This window comes from Mustelus asterias, chromosome 9, assembly GCF_964213995.1.
Source record: "Mustelus asterias chromosome 9, sMusAst1.hap1.1, whole genome shotgun sequence".
In the NCBI taxonomy this organism is placed as follows: domain Eukaryota; kingdom Metazoa; phylum Chordata; class Chondrichthyes; order Carcharhiniformes; family Triakidae; genus Mustelus; species Mustelus asterias.
The window spans coordinates 88,871,735-88,888,173 of NC_135809.1; the positions used below are offsets into that span (position 1 = coordinate 88,871,735).

Consider the following 16,439-nt stretch of genomic DNA (forward strand, 5'->3'; position numbering starts at 1 on the left):
ATGCTGGCATAATGGTTAGCACTGCTGCCTCACACTGCCAGGGACCTGGATTCGATTCCTGGCTTGGGTCACTGCCTGTGTGGAGTCTGCACTTTCTTCTCGTGTCTGCATGGGTTCTTCTGGGTGCTCTGGTTTCCCCCCGAACGACGTGTTGGTTAGGTGCATTGGCCATGCTAAATTTTCCCTTAGTGTATCCAACCAGGCGCTGGAGTGTGGCGACTAGAGATTTTCACAGTAACTTCATTGCAGTGTTAATGTAAGTCTACTTGTGACTAATAAATAAATTTACTTAATTAATCTTCTCATTTCTAAAGGGAACAATCTCATTCCTTCCAATCTCATCACAAAACTTGAATAAAACAGAGCCACACACACACAGAAATGAAATGAAAATCATGTTAATCTTATTCTTGGCGGTGTTGTGTGAGGAAGAAATGATGGCCAAGATGAAGAATAGGTGTTAACTTTTTCCTAATTGTTTAATTAGTATGATTTACCAACAACTGTCACATCTACAACCTACCTTTCCTCTTCAAAGTCCTTAGGTGCGTTGCCACCTCCCAAATCCATGCCCAGCTTTTGCACAATTCCATGCATGAAATTATTCAATCAGATCTGCCCCAGCTACAATATTGAAACAGCCGTACCAGGTCACAAATGGTATGTTTTGTAACTGTGACCATGAGGCACTACCCCTCCTCATCTTTATCTATCTGTTTATTGTCTCTGACCCAGCTGACCACCCCATCTGCCTTGGACAACCTCTTCCATTATCCAGTTGGGCAGAACTCTCTTGCTAGCTTCTGTTCTTACCAATCCAGTTGTTCCCTTCCCATTTCAATACTGTTACTTCTGAAGTTCCTCAGGATTATCCTTGGCCCCTTTTATTTCTCATTTATATGTTGCCTCTTGGTGACATCGTCTAAAAACGCAATGTCAAATTTTACATTCATGGCTGATGAAATCCAGCTCTACCTCACCACCACTTCGCCCAACACCAACACTAACTCTAATTTGTCATGCTGCCTGTCTGACAAACAGTATAGGGTGAGCAAACATTTGCTTCAGTTAAACACTAGTAAGATTGCAGCCATTATCTTCTCTTCCTGCCTCAATCTCAGTTTCCTAGCCATTGAGTACGACCTTGTCCCGCCCATCATTCAGTGACGCGAGTTGGTCCGATCAGGTGAGAGACAAAAAAATCAGAAATGCGCCTGGTTTCTTGCCTGCCCCCAGTCATAGCGGCCCCTTTTTGCTGGTAAAATCGGCTTTGTGCTCTTGATTTCAATATTAGTGACATGCTTTGCCTATCATTAGTGAGTCCAGGACGCTATTGTCCAACCTCACTTTAACCTACCTGCTCACCGCTCGAGCTTCTCACCGGCGAGAATCACAGCTGGCTCCTTCAGCAGAAACCAGATGTTATAGGCTCGCTGGGGGGATCGGAGGCCATTGAAGCCCCCAAGTGGGCGGGGGCAAGGCCGAGCAGTGTCAGCCTGGCAGAGCCCACCTGGCAACCTGGCTCTGCCCACCAGATATCACAACTGTCAGGGGCAGTGCTAAGGGGCAGAGAACATATGAGGGTTGAGCAATAATGGGGGGAGGGAAGGGGAGCTTTGCAGTGGTGTGACCAGGGAGGGAAGGGGGGAAATTCTGCTTGGGTGCTGATCAGGGAGGGAGGGAACTCTGCAGATGGGGGTGATCAGGGACGAGTGAACTCTGCAGGGATGGTGATTATTGGGGGGTAGACCAGCACAGGGGGCGACTGGTGAGGAGGGGTCCCGATGTCCGTGGGGCGGGTGGGACGGCGCAACATGAGATATCCTAGTGTACTGGGAGATTGGGGCACATGCGCAATGACGTCCCAGCAGCCGACTTCACTGGCGAGCTTAGGCTCCACCCGTACCCCTGCTGGCAAGAATCATATCCAGGAACATTTTTGCACAAAGTGCCATATGATTGTGACTCGCAGCTCGCCAAGAAAACCAGCTCGATTCTCTTCCTTTTTCTTGCATGTTCAGCACTTAGAATTTTTTACGGTAAGATCATGCCAATTGACTTTGCCTTCTGCACAGCTACTGTCTGAGGCTGAACCAGAATGTTCATAACCTTAGTGTTCTATTTGATAGTGACCTCAGCTTCCAATCCATATACCCACTTACTTCCACCTCCATAACATTGCCAATATCCCCCTTTTCCTCACCTCATCTGCTCCTGAAGTCTTTTGTTATCTGCAGATCCAACTATTTCAATACTCTCCTGGCCAGCGCACCATCTTCCACTCTCTATAAACTTCAATTCATCCAGAACTCTGTGGCCTGTCTCATAAATCGCACTAATTCTTGTACTCTGCTTGCTTGCATTGTCTCCCAGGCCTGATACTGCCTCAATTTTCTCTTTCTGATGTTCAAATCAAAGAACAAAAAAGAACAAAGAAAATTACAGCACAGGAACAGGCCCTTCGGCCCTCCAAGCCTGCACCGACCATGCTGCCCAACTTAACTAAAACCCCCTACCCTTCCGGGGACCATATCCCTCTATTCTCATCCTATTCAGGTACTTGTCAAGACGCCCCTTAAAAGTCACTACCGTATCCGCTTCCACTTCCTCCCCCGGCAACAAGTTCCAGGCACCCACTACTCTCTGTGTAAAAAATCTGCCTCATACATCTCCTTTAAACCTTGCCCCTCGTACCTTAAACCTATGCCCCCTGGGAAAAAGCTTCTGACTATCCACTCTGTCCAAGCCTCTCATAATCTTGTAGCCTTCTATTAGATCTGGACGGCACGGTAGCACAGTGGTTAGCACTGCTGCTTCACAGCTCCAGGGTCCCGGGTTCGATTCCCAGCTCGGGTCACTGTCTGTGTGGAGTTTGCACATTGTCTGCGTGGGTTTCCTCCGGGTGCTCCGGTTTCCTCCCACAGTCCAAAGATGTGCGGGTTAGGTTGATTGGCCAGGTTAAAAATTGCCCCTTAGAGTCCTGGGATGTGTAGGTTAGAGGGATTAGCGGGTAAATATGTGGGGTGGGATTGTGGTCGGTGCAGACTCGATGGTCTGAATGGCCTCCTTCTGCACTGTAGGGTTTCTATGATTCTATGATCTCCCCTCAACCTCCGTCGCTCAAGTGAGAACAAACTAAGTTTCTCCAACCTCTCCTCATAGCTAATGCCCTCCATACCAGGCAACATCCTGGTAAATCTTTTCTGTACCCTCTCCAAAGCCTCCACATCCTTCTGGTAGTGTGGCGACCAGAATTGAACACTATATTCCAAGTGCAGCCTAACTAAGGTTCTATAAAGTTGCAACATGACTTGCCAATTTTTAAACTCAATACCCCGGCCAATGAAGGTAAGCATGCCATATGCCTTCTTGACTACCTTCTCCACCTGCATTGCCACTTTCAGTGACCTGTGTACCTGTACACCCAAATCCCTTTGCCTATCAATACTCTTAAGGGTTTTGCCATTTACTGTACATTTCTTATCTGTATTAGACCTTCCAAAATGCATTACCTCACATTTGTCAGGATTAAACTCCATCTGCCATCTCTCCGCCCAAGTTTCCAACCGATCTATATCTTGCTGTATCCTCTGATGGTCCTCATTGCTATCCGCAAATCCACCAACTTTTGTGTCGTCCGCAAACTTACTAATCAATCCAGTTACATTTTCCTCCAAAGCATTTATATATATTACAAACAGCAAAGGTCCCAGCACTGATTCCTGAGGAACACCACTTGTCACAGTCCTCCATTCAGAAACACACCCTTCCACTGCTACCCTCTGTCTTCTTTGACCGAGCCAGTTTTGTATCCACCTTGGTAGCTCACCTCTGGTCCCATGCGACTTCACCTTCTGCACCAGTCTGTCATGAGGAACCTTGTCAAAGGCCTTACTGAAGTCCATGTCGACAACATCCACTGTCCTACCCTCATCAATTATCTTCGTCACTTCCTCGAAAAACTCGATCAAGTTCATGAGACACGACTTCCCCTTCACAAAACCATGTTGCCTCTCACTAATACGTCCACTTATATCCAAGTGGGAATAAATCCTGTCTCGAAGAATCCTCTCCAATAATTTCCCTACCACTGAAGTAAGGCTCACTGGCCTGTAATTACCTGGATTATTCTTGCTACCCTTCTTAAACAAAGGAACAAATCCCTCCATGGTCACAGCTCTCCCTATTGCTATAATCTTGTTCAGCCCTACAATCATCTGCATACCTCAAATTTGCCTCACAGCGCCAGGGACGCAGCCTTATTCCAGCCTTAGATGCCTGTTTGTGTAGAGTTTGCACATTTTCCCTGTGTCTGCATGTGTTCCTCTGGGTGCTCCGGTTTCCTTCCACACTCCAAAGATGTGCAAGTTAGGTGGAATGGTTATGCTAAATTGTCCCTTAGTGTCTCAAGATGTGTAGGCTAGGGAGATTAGTGGGGTTATTAGGATAGAGCAGGGGGGTGGTGGGCCTGGGCAAGATGCTCTATGGTAGAGTCAGTGAAGACTGATGGGCCAAATGGCCTCCTTATTCATTGTAGGCATTGGATGAATTCTGGTTCCTGATTTCCATCCCTCCACCATTGACAGTCGTGTCTCTAACTGCATAGGCCTTAAAGCAATGATTTTTCTCCTGTAAACTGCTCCTTCCTTAATTACGTTGTTTACTGGACATAAATAGAGCATTTCCGCCAAACTGGTTTCTGCCTATGTTCATGTTTCAAAGGATCCTCCTCCCAGTCTACTTCATTTCACCCTTATTACTTTCGCATGAAATCCTTGATTGGATTTATATTTTCGATTCCCCACAGATACTCCTTCTACCTCTTCAAACACAGCTTTTGGTCACCTGTCCTAATATTTATGCAGTTCAGTGTCAATTTTTTTTTCTGATAACACTCCTGTTGTTGGGTTGTCAAATGTATGGTATTTATTTTAAAACCATTTCAGATGAATCAGTATGTTCACAGTGTAAATGATTGGGGAAAGATCTGGTTTGTTAATATTTTACTTCAGACAGTGGGTAACTAATGAGGTTCCAGGTAAATGGAACTTGCCTGTTTATTGAACTGGAGTTCGTGCTGCCCGAACTTACAGCAGGTCAGCGCTCGGAATGTTTCTCTGACGTTTCAGAGATTGGGCCCCACCCTCTGTTTAATTAAACTTTCTTCCTCCTTCCAGCCCAGGTTGATGTTTTAACACACTCCGCGTACATTATGGGCTTCGACTGCAAGTTTACAAATACCAAAATGAACTTTGTTATTTTCTAAAAAGTTTACAAAGTGGGTGACCGAATCTCGTGAACTGAAACACGGAGAGGAGGAAAAGGTGGAAGAAAAGTTTGCGCTGCAGTCGGTGTCGTTTCCTGGATCGGGATGGAGCCGAGTTGGCGGAATGTTCTGGTGTTGCTGGTGGGCAATGTCTTCCTCCTGCAGGTAAGGAGAGTCTGGGTAATGGGCTGAGATTTCCACAGCCCCTCTGTGCGGGCTGCGCCGGGCTTTGGGGGGGGGGGGGGGGGGGGTAACTAGCTGTTCAAATGAGGATGTGGAGGCTGCCCAGTGCACCTGTCGAGTAGAGTCAGGTAGCATGGAGCCTCTCCAGCTGGGAGAGGAGGGGCTGTGGCTGGACAGGTTAACTTTTGGATGTACATTTTTGTCTGCGAACTAAACCCTTGTTATACTCTCTCCGTAATGTTTAGTGTAACGCTTCCCAGGGTCCTAACGCCGTTATTGCTATCTGGTTTACCAATTAATTCGACTACTGTATATTGCGCAAACACGATTTAACTAGCATTCATGCATTGAAAGATTCAAAATCGGGTTTACGAGTATAATTATTAAAATCCCTTTTATAGAAGTGACCCTATGAAGCTCCAATCTGTGTAAAAAGATATGCACTGCTTTATTGTCATATCTATATTTCGAGTTAATATATAAATATGACAACTAGGATTTAAGGGAACAACAACTTTCGAATACAACCTATATAAAAATGTATAATATCTTCTCTATTTTGCTAAACTAGAATCTTTTGATCATCTTCAGTTTCTTTGTATTGTGATTCTCAATGTCCAGAAATACTGCCTTGGGGTTATCCATTATAATTTAAACCACCTCTTTGAAACCACCCCAAGATAGAGGTCAACCATTGTGAATTCTGTGGTATCTGATTGTTGTACTCTTCTGGAATATTCTCCTATTTGCTTTATATTTCAGTAAAGCAGGGTGACAAGCAAAACCATGAAGATTGTTGCTGATTTCCTAAGTAGGGTGTTAAGTAACTGGAGTTCGTGCTGCATCGGCTCCATCCCGATCCAGGAAACCTGTATTCATGCTTATGTCTTTGACCTGATGTGAATGATTGGCATACCTCGAGGATTGAATTAAATATTTCACCTCTAAACAATTGGTTTCAGACACTGTGTTTTAATGGATAGAATTCCTGGAGAAAAGCTCATATTATGTTTTGTTTTTTGTTCACTTTTATGGAAATCATTCTGAAATTTTAATGGCCACTCTCTCTGCGGGCCGGGTACAGTTAAAGCTGAAAGACAGTTGAAATAAGCCAGCACTTTATCAGGTTCATGGGTAATGGTCCATAACAACACTATGACTAACTACTTCTAAATGCATTCAGTACGGTCAGATGCTTCCCTACCCACCCTTTTTTTTTGTTACATAAATTGATTTGAGATTACAGAGTTTCTTTTCTTTTTTAATAAGATCTTCAGTAACCCAACAGAGGCACTTTTTTAACCAGGGCACACTTAGTCAAAGTCGCAGTTGACAACAAGTCAATCGATGAGTCAATTAAAATAATTCTAATTAATGGTACTGTTTGGAAAATAAACTTCCTGGTTATAATTGTACTTTTTTTTTTTACTATACTTTCACAAGACTGCTAAGCTAGTTTTAGTTTCTGGCTCAGTTTCTGCTGACATCGTGAAGATTATCAAACTTTTTGTGGAGTAGCACATCCTATAAGTTCTTCACATTTGGCAGAAAGAACTGAGAAGTAGAAAGAGGACCACAGGAGTTGTCAAAGTGGTAGACATCAAGGGGGTCTCAAAGCTAAGAAGATGAGAGGCCAAAACATTGTCTGATTTCAAGAAGAAATTAGATATAGCATTTGGTGCTAAAGCGATCAAGGGATATGGGGGGAAGGGGGATCAGGATATTGAATTTGATCAGCCACGGTGATAATGAATGATGGAACAGGCTCAAAGGGCTGAATGGCCTACTCCTGCTTCTGGTTTCTATGTTTTTATGTAAGATAGGCAAAGTGACTTGATGCTACCAATGATGGAGGGGAGGACTGCTATGTTGTACTTTGCTTAGGAAAAACACTGCAGCAGCACACAGTGCTGGAAAAGTGAAGGATATGCAGAGGAAGTAGAGCTGGAGTAGGTTACAGAAGAATTCTGTGGAATAGTTTTCAAGCAAGAGGAATTTTGTTGTTGATGCGACTGGGAGTCGCATGGAAAGAAGAAATCATGGGGGTGGGAGGTGAGCAGGATGTGGTGTGGATTTTGCTTTGAAAACTGTTATGTTGTGGAAAAGCTGAAGTATATTAAGGGTGAAGCTCAAGAACCTGGTTGAATCTTCAGACAAATACACCAGGGCAGCAACATTGTGTAGGTAGAGGTGAAGTTGCCTGATCTGGAGGTGAAATAGGTAATTTTGGTGGTGGACTTCACCTGACAAAGGAAAGCTTGTGATTTCAAATAAGCCTGTTGGACTATAACCTGGTGCTACGTGATCCCTCATCTTGTCCTCCCCAGTCCAACACTGGCATCTCCACATGTTGGTGATGGACTGAAGCTGAATTTTGAAAGTCAGGGCAAGGTCAAGCAGGACATTAAGTTTGTGCAGTCAGGATTAGTTTGATCTCCTGCCAGTGTCCTATGCTGTTCCCACAAATTTTAAGATTACATCCTTCAAATATGCAGATTGGCCTCTGATGCTGTAATCAGGGCCCAACTGCTATTTTAACCAAAGACATGGATGGGGAAGCTTTACTGCCAGATCAATATTGTGGGAATAGGTGTCTGATGCCTGGGGAGGTCAGGAAGGTGGTATGTTTTTGTTCTATTATTATATATTATTTTACTGCTCCCAGCCATTAACCTGTTATGTGCTACATGAATTACTGATTTAACCAAATCCTGGAAATCCATGTGGATCTATTCTAATTCATAGTGGGTTTGAATGAAAACATGAGCTCAGGTTCCACATGTACTCTAATACCAGCATTGCCTCGCCATTATCTCTCCTGACGCCTTCACTTACTAATTTGTGATGCTGCTTGTCCGGCATTAAGTATTAGAGGGGCAGAGATTGCCTCCAATTAAGTATACTATAAATAATGACAATAGCCATTGTCTTCAGTTCCTGCTTTCTTTACTCTCTCTAAGGCTCAGCCAGACGTTTCATTTGACCCTGAGCTTCTAATCCCAACATTGAGACTGCGTATTTCCATCTCATCTAACATCACTTATCTTCTCTCTGCCTCAGCTCATCTCCTGATGATGCCCTCATCTATGCCTTTGTTATCTCTAGATGTGACTGTTTCAATGACCAGTCTTCCATCTTGTGTCCTTGATGTACTTGAATGCATTTTACATCTTCATTTTAGAAAAGAGGTGTTCATTAAAATCTATTACTTCCTGGAGGTGGTGACATTGTTGTATTGTCACTGGACTAGTAATCCAGAGTCCCACGGTAATTCCTTGCAGACCTGGGTTCAAATCCCATTATGGTAGATAGAAACATAGAAAAACTACAGCACAAAACAGGCCCTTCGGCCCCACAAGTTGTGCCGAACATATCCCTACCTTTTAGGCCTACCTATAACCCTCCATCCTATTAAGTCCCATGTACTCCTCCAGGAGTCTCTTAAAAGACCCTATTGAGTTTGCCTCCGCCACCACTGACAGCAGCCGATTCCACTCTCCCACCACCCTCTGTGTGAAAAACTTCCCCCTAACATTTCCCCTGTACCTACCCCCCAGCACCTGTGTCCTCTCGTAGCAGCCATTTCCACCCTGGGAAAAAGCCTCTGAGAGTCCACCCGATCTATGCCTCTCAACATCTTATATACCTCTATTAAGTCTCCTCTCACCCTACGTCTCTCCAAGGAGATGATGAAATTTGAATTCAATTTTTAAAACAAATCTGGAATTGAAAGTCTCATGATGACCATTCAATCATTGTCGATTGTTGTGAAAACCTAATGTCCTTTAATGAAGGAAATCAGCTGTTCTTACCTCGACCTGAGCTACATATGACTCCAGACCCACAGAAATGTGGTTGACTCTTAAATGCCCTCTGAAATACACACAGTTCAAGTGCAATTAGGATTTGCAATAAATGCTGGCCTAGCTATTGATGCCTGTAACCCCTTAATGAATAAAAAAAAAGCTCGAGTAGGGCAAGGATGGTGCTGCCTATAGTTGCAAAGGCAACTGTGACCATGAATTTCTTTGCCTTTCGCGTATCATCTCCACACCTCCCAATTCACTGTCCACTATTGCAAAAGGAAGTAATTTTCACTCTTTACTGTAGGAAAGGGGAATGAATTGCAATCTCTCTGGCCAGAGAGAAGCGATGTGGAGATGCCGGCGTTGGACTGGGGTAAACACAGTAAGAAGTCTCACAACACCAGGTTAAAGTCCAACGGGTTTATTTGGTAACAAATGCCGCTAGCTTTCGAAGCGCTGCTCCTTCGTCAGGTGAGAACTCCCACTCACCTGACGAAGGAGCAGCGCTCCGAAAGCTAGTGGCGTTTCCTACCAAATAGACAAAGAACAATACAGCACAGGAACAGGCCCTTCGGCCCTCCAAGCCCGCGCCACTCCCTGGTCCTTTTAACCTGGTGTTGTGAGACTCGTTACAGAGAGAAGCGGGCAGAGTGTAAACAAAGCTTTGACAGGAAATAGGTTCCACATGGTGCAGGGTACCATTAACAGCATGCACAAGTCTTTGTGGGTTCTTCATCTAAATGTGAAGATGGATCTTAACGTTTGAGTACAGGAGCAAGGATGTCTTACTGCAGCTATACAGGGCCATGGTATGATCACATCTAGAATATTTTGTGCAATTTTGGTCTCCTTATCTAAGGAAGGATAAACTGACCATAGAGAGTGTGCAACAAAGATTTGCCAGACTAATTGCGATTATTTTAGGAGGAAAGATTTGGAGACTCGTCCTGTATTCTCTACAGTTTAGAAGAATGAAACGGGGGGGGGGTCTCATTGAAACATCTAAAATTCTGACAGGGCTGGACAGCTTGGATGCAGGGATGTTTCCCCTGGCTGGGGGGGGGCGCCCACAGTCTCAGGATATGGGGTATGCCGTTTAAGACTGAGAATGAGGAGATACGTCTTCACTCAGAATTTGTGAAATTCTCTACCACAGAAGGCTGTGGAGGCCATGTCACTGGATATATTTAAGAAGGAAATAGACCTTCTAGACACTGAAGGTGTAAAAGGGCATGAAAAGAGAACGGGAGTATGGTTTTGAGACAGGGATGGCGGAGCAGGCTTGAGAAGCCAAATGGTCTATTCCTCCTATTTTTTATGTTTCTATATTAACTGCAACTCCCTGAATGTGAAACTATGTTCAATTATGTTTGAATTTTTGGTATTCTGGCAGCAGTCATAATGCTATTATTCTGCATAAGTCCAATCTTCTCTTAGAATTTTAACGAAATCAAACCTACCATGCGGTACCTTGTCAAAGGCCTTGCTAAAGTCCATGCAGACAACATCAACTGCACTGCCCTCATCTACCTTCTTGGTTACCCTTTCAAACAACTCAATCAAATTTGAGACACATGATTTTCCACTCACAAAGCCATGCTGACTCTCCCTAATTAATCCTTTTGTCACTAAATGCCTGTCGATCCTGTCTCCCAAAATACCTTCCAACAATTTACCCACCACAGATGTGAGGCTCACTGGCCTGTAATTCCCAGGCTTTTCCCTGCAGCCCTTCTTAAACAAAGGCACAACATTTGTCACCCTCCAATCTTCAGGCACCTCACCCGTGACTATCGATGATTCAAATATCTCGGCTAGGGGACCCGCAATTTCCTCCCTAGCCTCCCACAATGTCCTGGGATACACTTCATCAGGTCCCGGGGATTTGTCTACCTTGATGTGCTTTAAGACTTCCAGCACCTCCTTCTCTGTAATATGTACACTCCTCAAGACATCAATATTTATTTCCCCAAGTTCCCTTAAATGCTAGGGCGTTGAGTACAAGAGTTGGCAAATCATGTTGCAGCTATATGAAACCTTGGTCAGACCTCATTTGGAGTATTGCGTGCAGTCCTGGTCACCACATTATCAGAAGGATGTGACCCCTTTGGAGAGAGTGCAAAGAAGGTTCACCAGGATGTCGCCTGGTCTCGAGGGTGTTGACTATGAGGAGAGGTTAAATAAACTAGGATTGTTGTCACTGGAAAGATGGAGGCTGAAGGGAGACACAATAGAGGTCTACAAAATTGAGAGGCATAGACAGAGTGGATAGTCAGAGGCTTTTTCCTAGCATGGAAATGTCAATTACAAGGGAGTGCAGATTCAAGGTGAGAGGGGGAAAGTTTAAGGAAGATGTGCAGGGGAAGTTTTTCATGCAGAGAATGGTGGGTAACTGGAACATGCTACAAGAGGAGGTGGTGGAAGCAGGCACATTAGCAACATTTAAGAGGCATCTGGATGGGTACATGAATAGAGAGATATGGACTGAGTAAGGGCAGAAGGTTTTTTTTTAGTTAGGGCATTGTGATCGGCAGAGGCTTGGAGGGCCAAAGGGCCTGTTCCTGTGCTGTACTTTTCTTTGTTCTTTGGTATTTCTAACATACATAGCAGCCTGGATTTTAACTGCCTTTTCTCTGGAGGTACGTTATTAAATTTATTGTGTACTTAAATGTGGACCAAGACAGCATGTTGCTCTTGAGGTACAGCCTCTTATCAAATATACCCTCTCCATGGCTCAGTTAATATACAAATCTTATTGTGCAACTGGAAAATAAATGATTTTGCTGCTGCTGCTTTATGCAGCCCTTGCATACGGCGGACCTGGGTCTCGTCATTTGCAACCAATTTGACGCTATCCCCTCCTTGCGCCACTCCCTCAACTCTACACACCCCCACCCTGTGAATCGAGGAGCTGTCTTCTCCCTTCTGCCTCCTGCATCAAGGCCCCCAAGTGCCATGTCTGTGAACCTTGGAACGCACTTTTTTCCCTTTTGTGCTGCTCTTCTTATCAGACACCACCTCTGCCACTTCCAACATCAGGCAGATTGCAGAATTTATCCTAATGCTAGTCTCTTGCAGATGCTCAGAGATTGTGATAAAGTTGGATACCATTATCACCAGTAATATAAAGGCAACAAGACAAAGTGCAGAAAGTTCAGACTGTTTTAGTTTTATAGTTCTATGAATCAGTTTCAGGAACCAAAGCTAATGTTAGCCCTGGGTTTCCTGTCACAGAGTTGCTGGCCTCTATCTTCCTCATCATAAATGAGGGTACAGCACACAATGGGCGTTCTTTCAAATTTTGATATTTCCTCAATTGATGTGTTTAACTTTTTTTTTAAAAGCTGACCCATATGTTGACCATGCCCTCGCACTGGAAGGTTAATCAATGGTTCCTAGACACTGGGATCTCTTTGAGTCAAAGTATTTCCTGGGTGACCTGCCTGGCAATTGAAGTTAGGAACAAAGTCAACACTCTGTGGGACTCAGTATTTACAGGCTTTCTGTTTTTACCTCAGCAAGTCTGGTAGCATCTGTAAAGAAAGGAGCAGAGTTAACGTTTCAAGTTGAATATGACCTCTTGGGAAGAGGTGCTCAGGCAGTCAGTAATCTGATAATTGAATCAAGTAAGTCATGGTTCTCCAGGACACTGTGCGCCAGGCTTACTGATAAACTGTCAACAATAAAATCTAAAGAGACTGACCTGTCATTGGCTGGTGCTTTCCCATATCACATCAGATAACCATGCAAGTTAAATACCAAACAGTAGGATGTTTTTAATTGAACAAGCAATAGAAAGCTTACCAATAGTTTATCTAATTGATTTTTAGCCTATGTATACTTGGATAAGAGTGTGTCCCTCTCAGGACAGGAGGGAGATCATGTCAGCAGTCAATATCAAGCAGACAAATTCTTCCGATGAATGTTCCTTTATAACTCGATTTGCAGAATAGAATAGAAACCCTACAGTACAGAAAGAGGCCATTCGGCCCATCGAGTCTGCACCGACCACAATCCCACCCAGGCCCTACCCCCATATCCCTACATATTTTACCCACTAATCCCCCCAACCTACGCATCTCAGGACACTAAGGGGCAATTTTAGCATGGCCAATCAACCTAACCTGCACATTCGGGTCACTGTCTGTGTGGAGTTTGCACATTCTCCTCGTGTCTGCGTGGGTTTACTCCGGGTGCTCCGGTTTCCTCCCACAGTCCAAAGATGTGCGGGTTAGGTTGATTGGCCAGGTTAAAAATTGCCCCTTAGAGTCCTGGGATGCGTAGGTTAGAGGGATTAGTGGGTAAATATGTGGGGATAGGGCCTGGGTGGGATTGTGGTCGGTGCAGACTCGATGGGCTGAATGGCCTCCTTCTGCACTGTAGGGTTTGTATGATTTCTATGATCTTTGGACTGTGGGAGGAAACCGGAGCACCCAGAGGAAACCCACGCAGACACGAGGAGAATGTGCAAACTCCACACAGACAGTGACCCAAGCCGGGAATCGAACCCAGGTCCCTGGAGCTGTGAAGCAGCAGTGCTAACCACTGTGCTACCGTACCACCCTCAGACTTAAACATGATGACTGATTTTGATATGAGCTGAATATCTAACTGATTACAAAATATCCATGTGGATTTGTTAACCTATTGGACCTGAACTTGGGCAAACCAAGCTGTAACCATGCTCAGTCCAGTTAAATGGAATGAAACACCTGATTATGAAGTTAAAACAGAAAATGCTGTAAGTGTGCACTAAATCTGTCAGTATCCAAAAAGATGGGTCAAGGTAGCACTTGGTGTGGGGCACTTTACCAACATTTTGTGTATCATCTGCTTATGCATAGAAATGGTGAGTTACAGCCTGGAATCTAATTTTGGGAGGGGAAGATTCAGATGGTTTATACGTAGAATAATAGCCCTTGACCCAGTCATAGGTGTTAATCTTCTAAGGATTTTATTTTATCTTCCTCATGTGGCTTGTCTTGTATTCTGCAGAGATGATACAATAAAGGGTCTCTGACATTTTGCTGGCCCACTCGTGGAAAGCTAGTCAGTGGTATTTATAGTTCGTGGCTGGGTTGTGCCATTTTTATAAATCTGATATGAACCACATGGGATTAAACAGGGTGAAAAGGGGAAGTACAAGAGTACAGCTCTCATTGCTACAGTGCTGAGTGTGAAACTAAAATCTCCTATATAGAACTGAAGCAGAAGTATGTTTAAAAATAGGATGGGTGGATCCTATTATCCTGAGCGTTTATTGTATGTGTTTCAAATTTGTTCTTGTTGCTGGGAGTTGGTTTTTTTCTCTTCTTGCTTTCAGTTTCCTCCTTCTTTCTTGAAAATCTTAACTTGGTTTTGTACAGTTCCACAGGTACTGCCAGCCTAACAGTACCTCACCAAAGTAGTTATGTCTGACCCTTAACAGTAGTAGAAACTGTGCATGTGGACTTGGTCCGGGGCAGAATTAGGCTCGGCTACGTGTTCTGCTCCCACTCCCCTTTCCTGAGTCAGTAGAAGAACCTACTAATACATAGGCAGGTTGCTGAAACATATTGAACTAGACACGAAAGCAGATCTGTGCCTTAAGAAAATAAGAGAGAAAGCTTGCAAGAAAAAGCTAGTTGTTGCTGAAGTATGCGACGCTGTGGAATGGAGGAGAAAGTTGTATCAGAGTGTGTGTGTGTTTCCTTCAAACGTACATAAAGTTATTCTTTAAAAAAATATTTAAACTACATTTTAAACTATTCAAGGAGTTTGTTTCCCACTTTTATGAGGTCTGGAGACAAAGTAAACCGTGGATGCTCAGGGCTTTTGTGCTAATTGGGATCGATTTGTATAATATTGGCATATTAACTATGTCAATCTTTTAATAGTAAATCAAAGACAAAGAATTCTTTCCACACCAATAAATTGCAAATCCTGACAATACGACTCTAATCAGTTCTTTGCTGAACTTACACCTTTATCTTCATAAACTTCGAGTGCATCCTCATACATATACATTTCCTCTTATCTGCATCTTGATTCTTTAAAATCAGAATGTGACCTAGATCAAAATTATAACTCAAGAATTCCTTACTTATCCTTCCTTATTTGATATTCCTTTCTTTATAATTTATAGGTTTTAAAACCCATACTTGGTGTTATCTAAGGAGTATGGTGACACAGTACTGCCTCATAGTGCTAGGGACTCGAGTTCCATTCTGCCTTGGATGGTGGCCTGTAGAGAGTTTGCATGTTCTCCCTCGACTGCATGGATTTCCTCCCACAGTCCAAAGATTTGCATGTTAGGTGGATTGGCCATGTTAAATTGCCCCTTGGTGTCCAAAGATGTATAGATTAAAGTTTATTTATTAGTCACACGCAAGACTTACATTAACACTGCAATGAAGTTGCTGTGAAATTCCCCCTAGCCGCCACAGTCCGGCGCCTGTTTGGGTCAATGCACGTAACCAGCACGTCTTTCAGAATATGGGAGGAAACCGGAGGAAACCCAAGCAGTCACGGGGAGAACATGCAAACTCCACACAGACAGTGACTCAAGCTGGGAATCGAACCTGGGTCCCTAGTGCTGTGAAGCAGCAATGCTAACCACTGTGCTACTGTGCCATCCCAGTGGATTCGCCACGGTAAATACACGGGGTTACAGGGATAGGCCGGGGGTTTGGGGTGCGGGGGGTGGGGGGGAGGCTTGGTAAGATGCTCTTTTGCAGAGTCGATGGGCTGAATGGCTCCCCTCTGCATTGTGGGATTCTATGGTTCTATTTCTTGTTATACATCCTATTTTTAATTGGATGATTTCCTGCAGAGTAGACCATGGGCATGTAGAGCCTCAGTTTGAAAAATAATGCCAAATGCAAATTATGTTCTTTGTCCAATGTGCTGTTTGTACTCTATTTTCCATAGTGAGCTCATCATCGTAATTGTGCTTCACTTCAAGTGCCTATTTTGGAAATATGCAGGGAACAACTCTTGGTTGGAGCTAAAAGTTTTGTGTGGATTGAAGTTAATGGGAAGTATCAGAATAAGGGGATAAAATGCCTTGAAGCTTTAAGCAGTGTGTGGAGTGATTTGATATAATAGTTATAATAGAGTCATGGCTTAAATTTGTAAAGGGAAATGTTATGAACAGAAATATTAGGAGAGATAGTGAGAAAAAAGAGGGTTAGTGGCAGTGTTAG

General features: G+C 43.9%; 1 protein-coding gene across 1 annotated transcript in view; it reads left to right on the top strand.

Moving 5' to 3' along the window:
* The first annotated feature begins 5,190 nt into the window (after positions 1 to 5,190).
* Positions 5,191 to 16,439, top strand: part of ptprja (protein tyrosine phosphatase receptor type Ja) — a 213,824-nt gene continuing 202,575 nt past the window's right edge. The window contains exon 1 of the mRNA XM_078220483.1: positions 5,191 to 5,431. Coding sequence (XP_078076609.1) covers positions 5,372 to 5,431 — 60 coding nt within the window. The 5' untranslated portion in view covers positions 5,191 to 5,371. The remainder of the gene's footprint in view (positions 5,432 to 16,439) is intronic.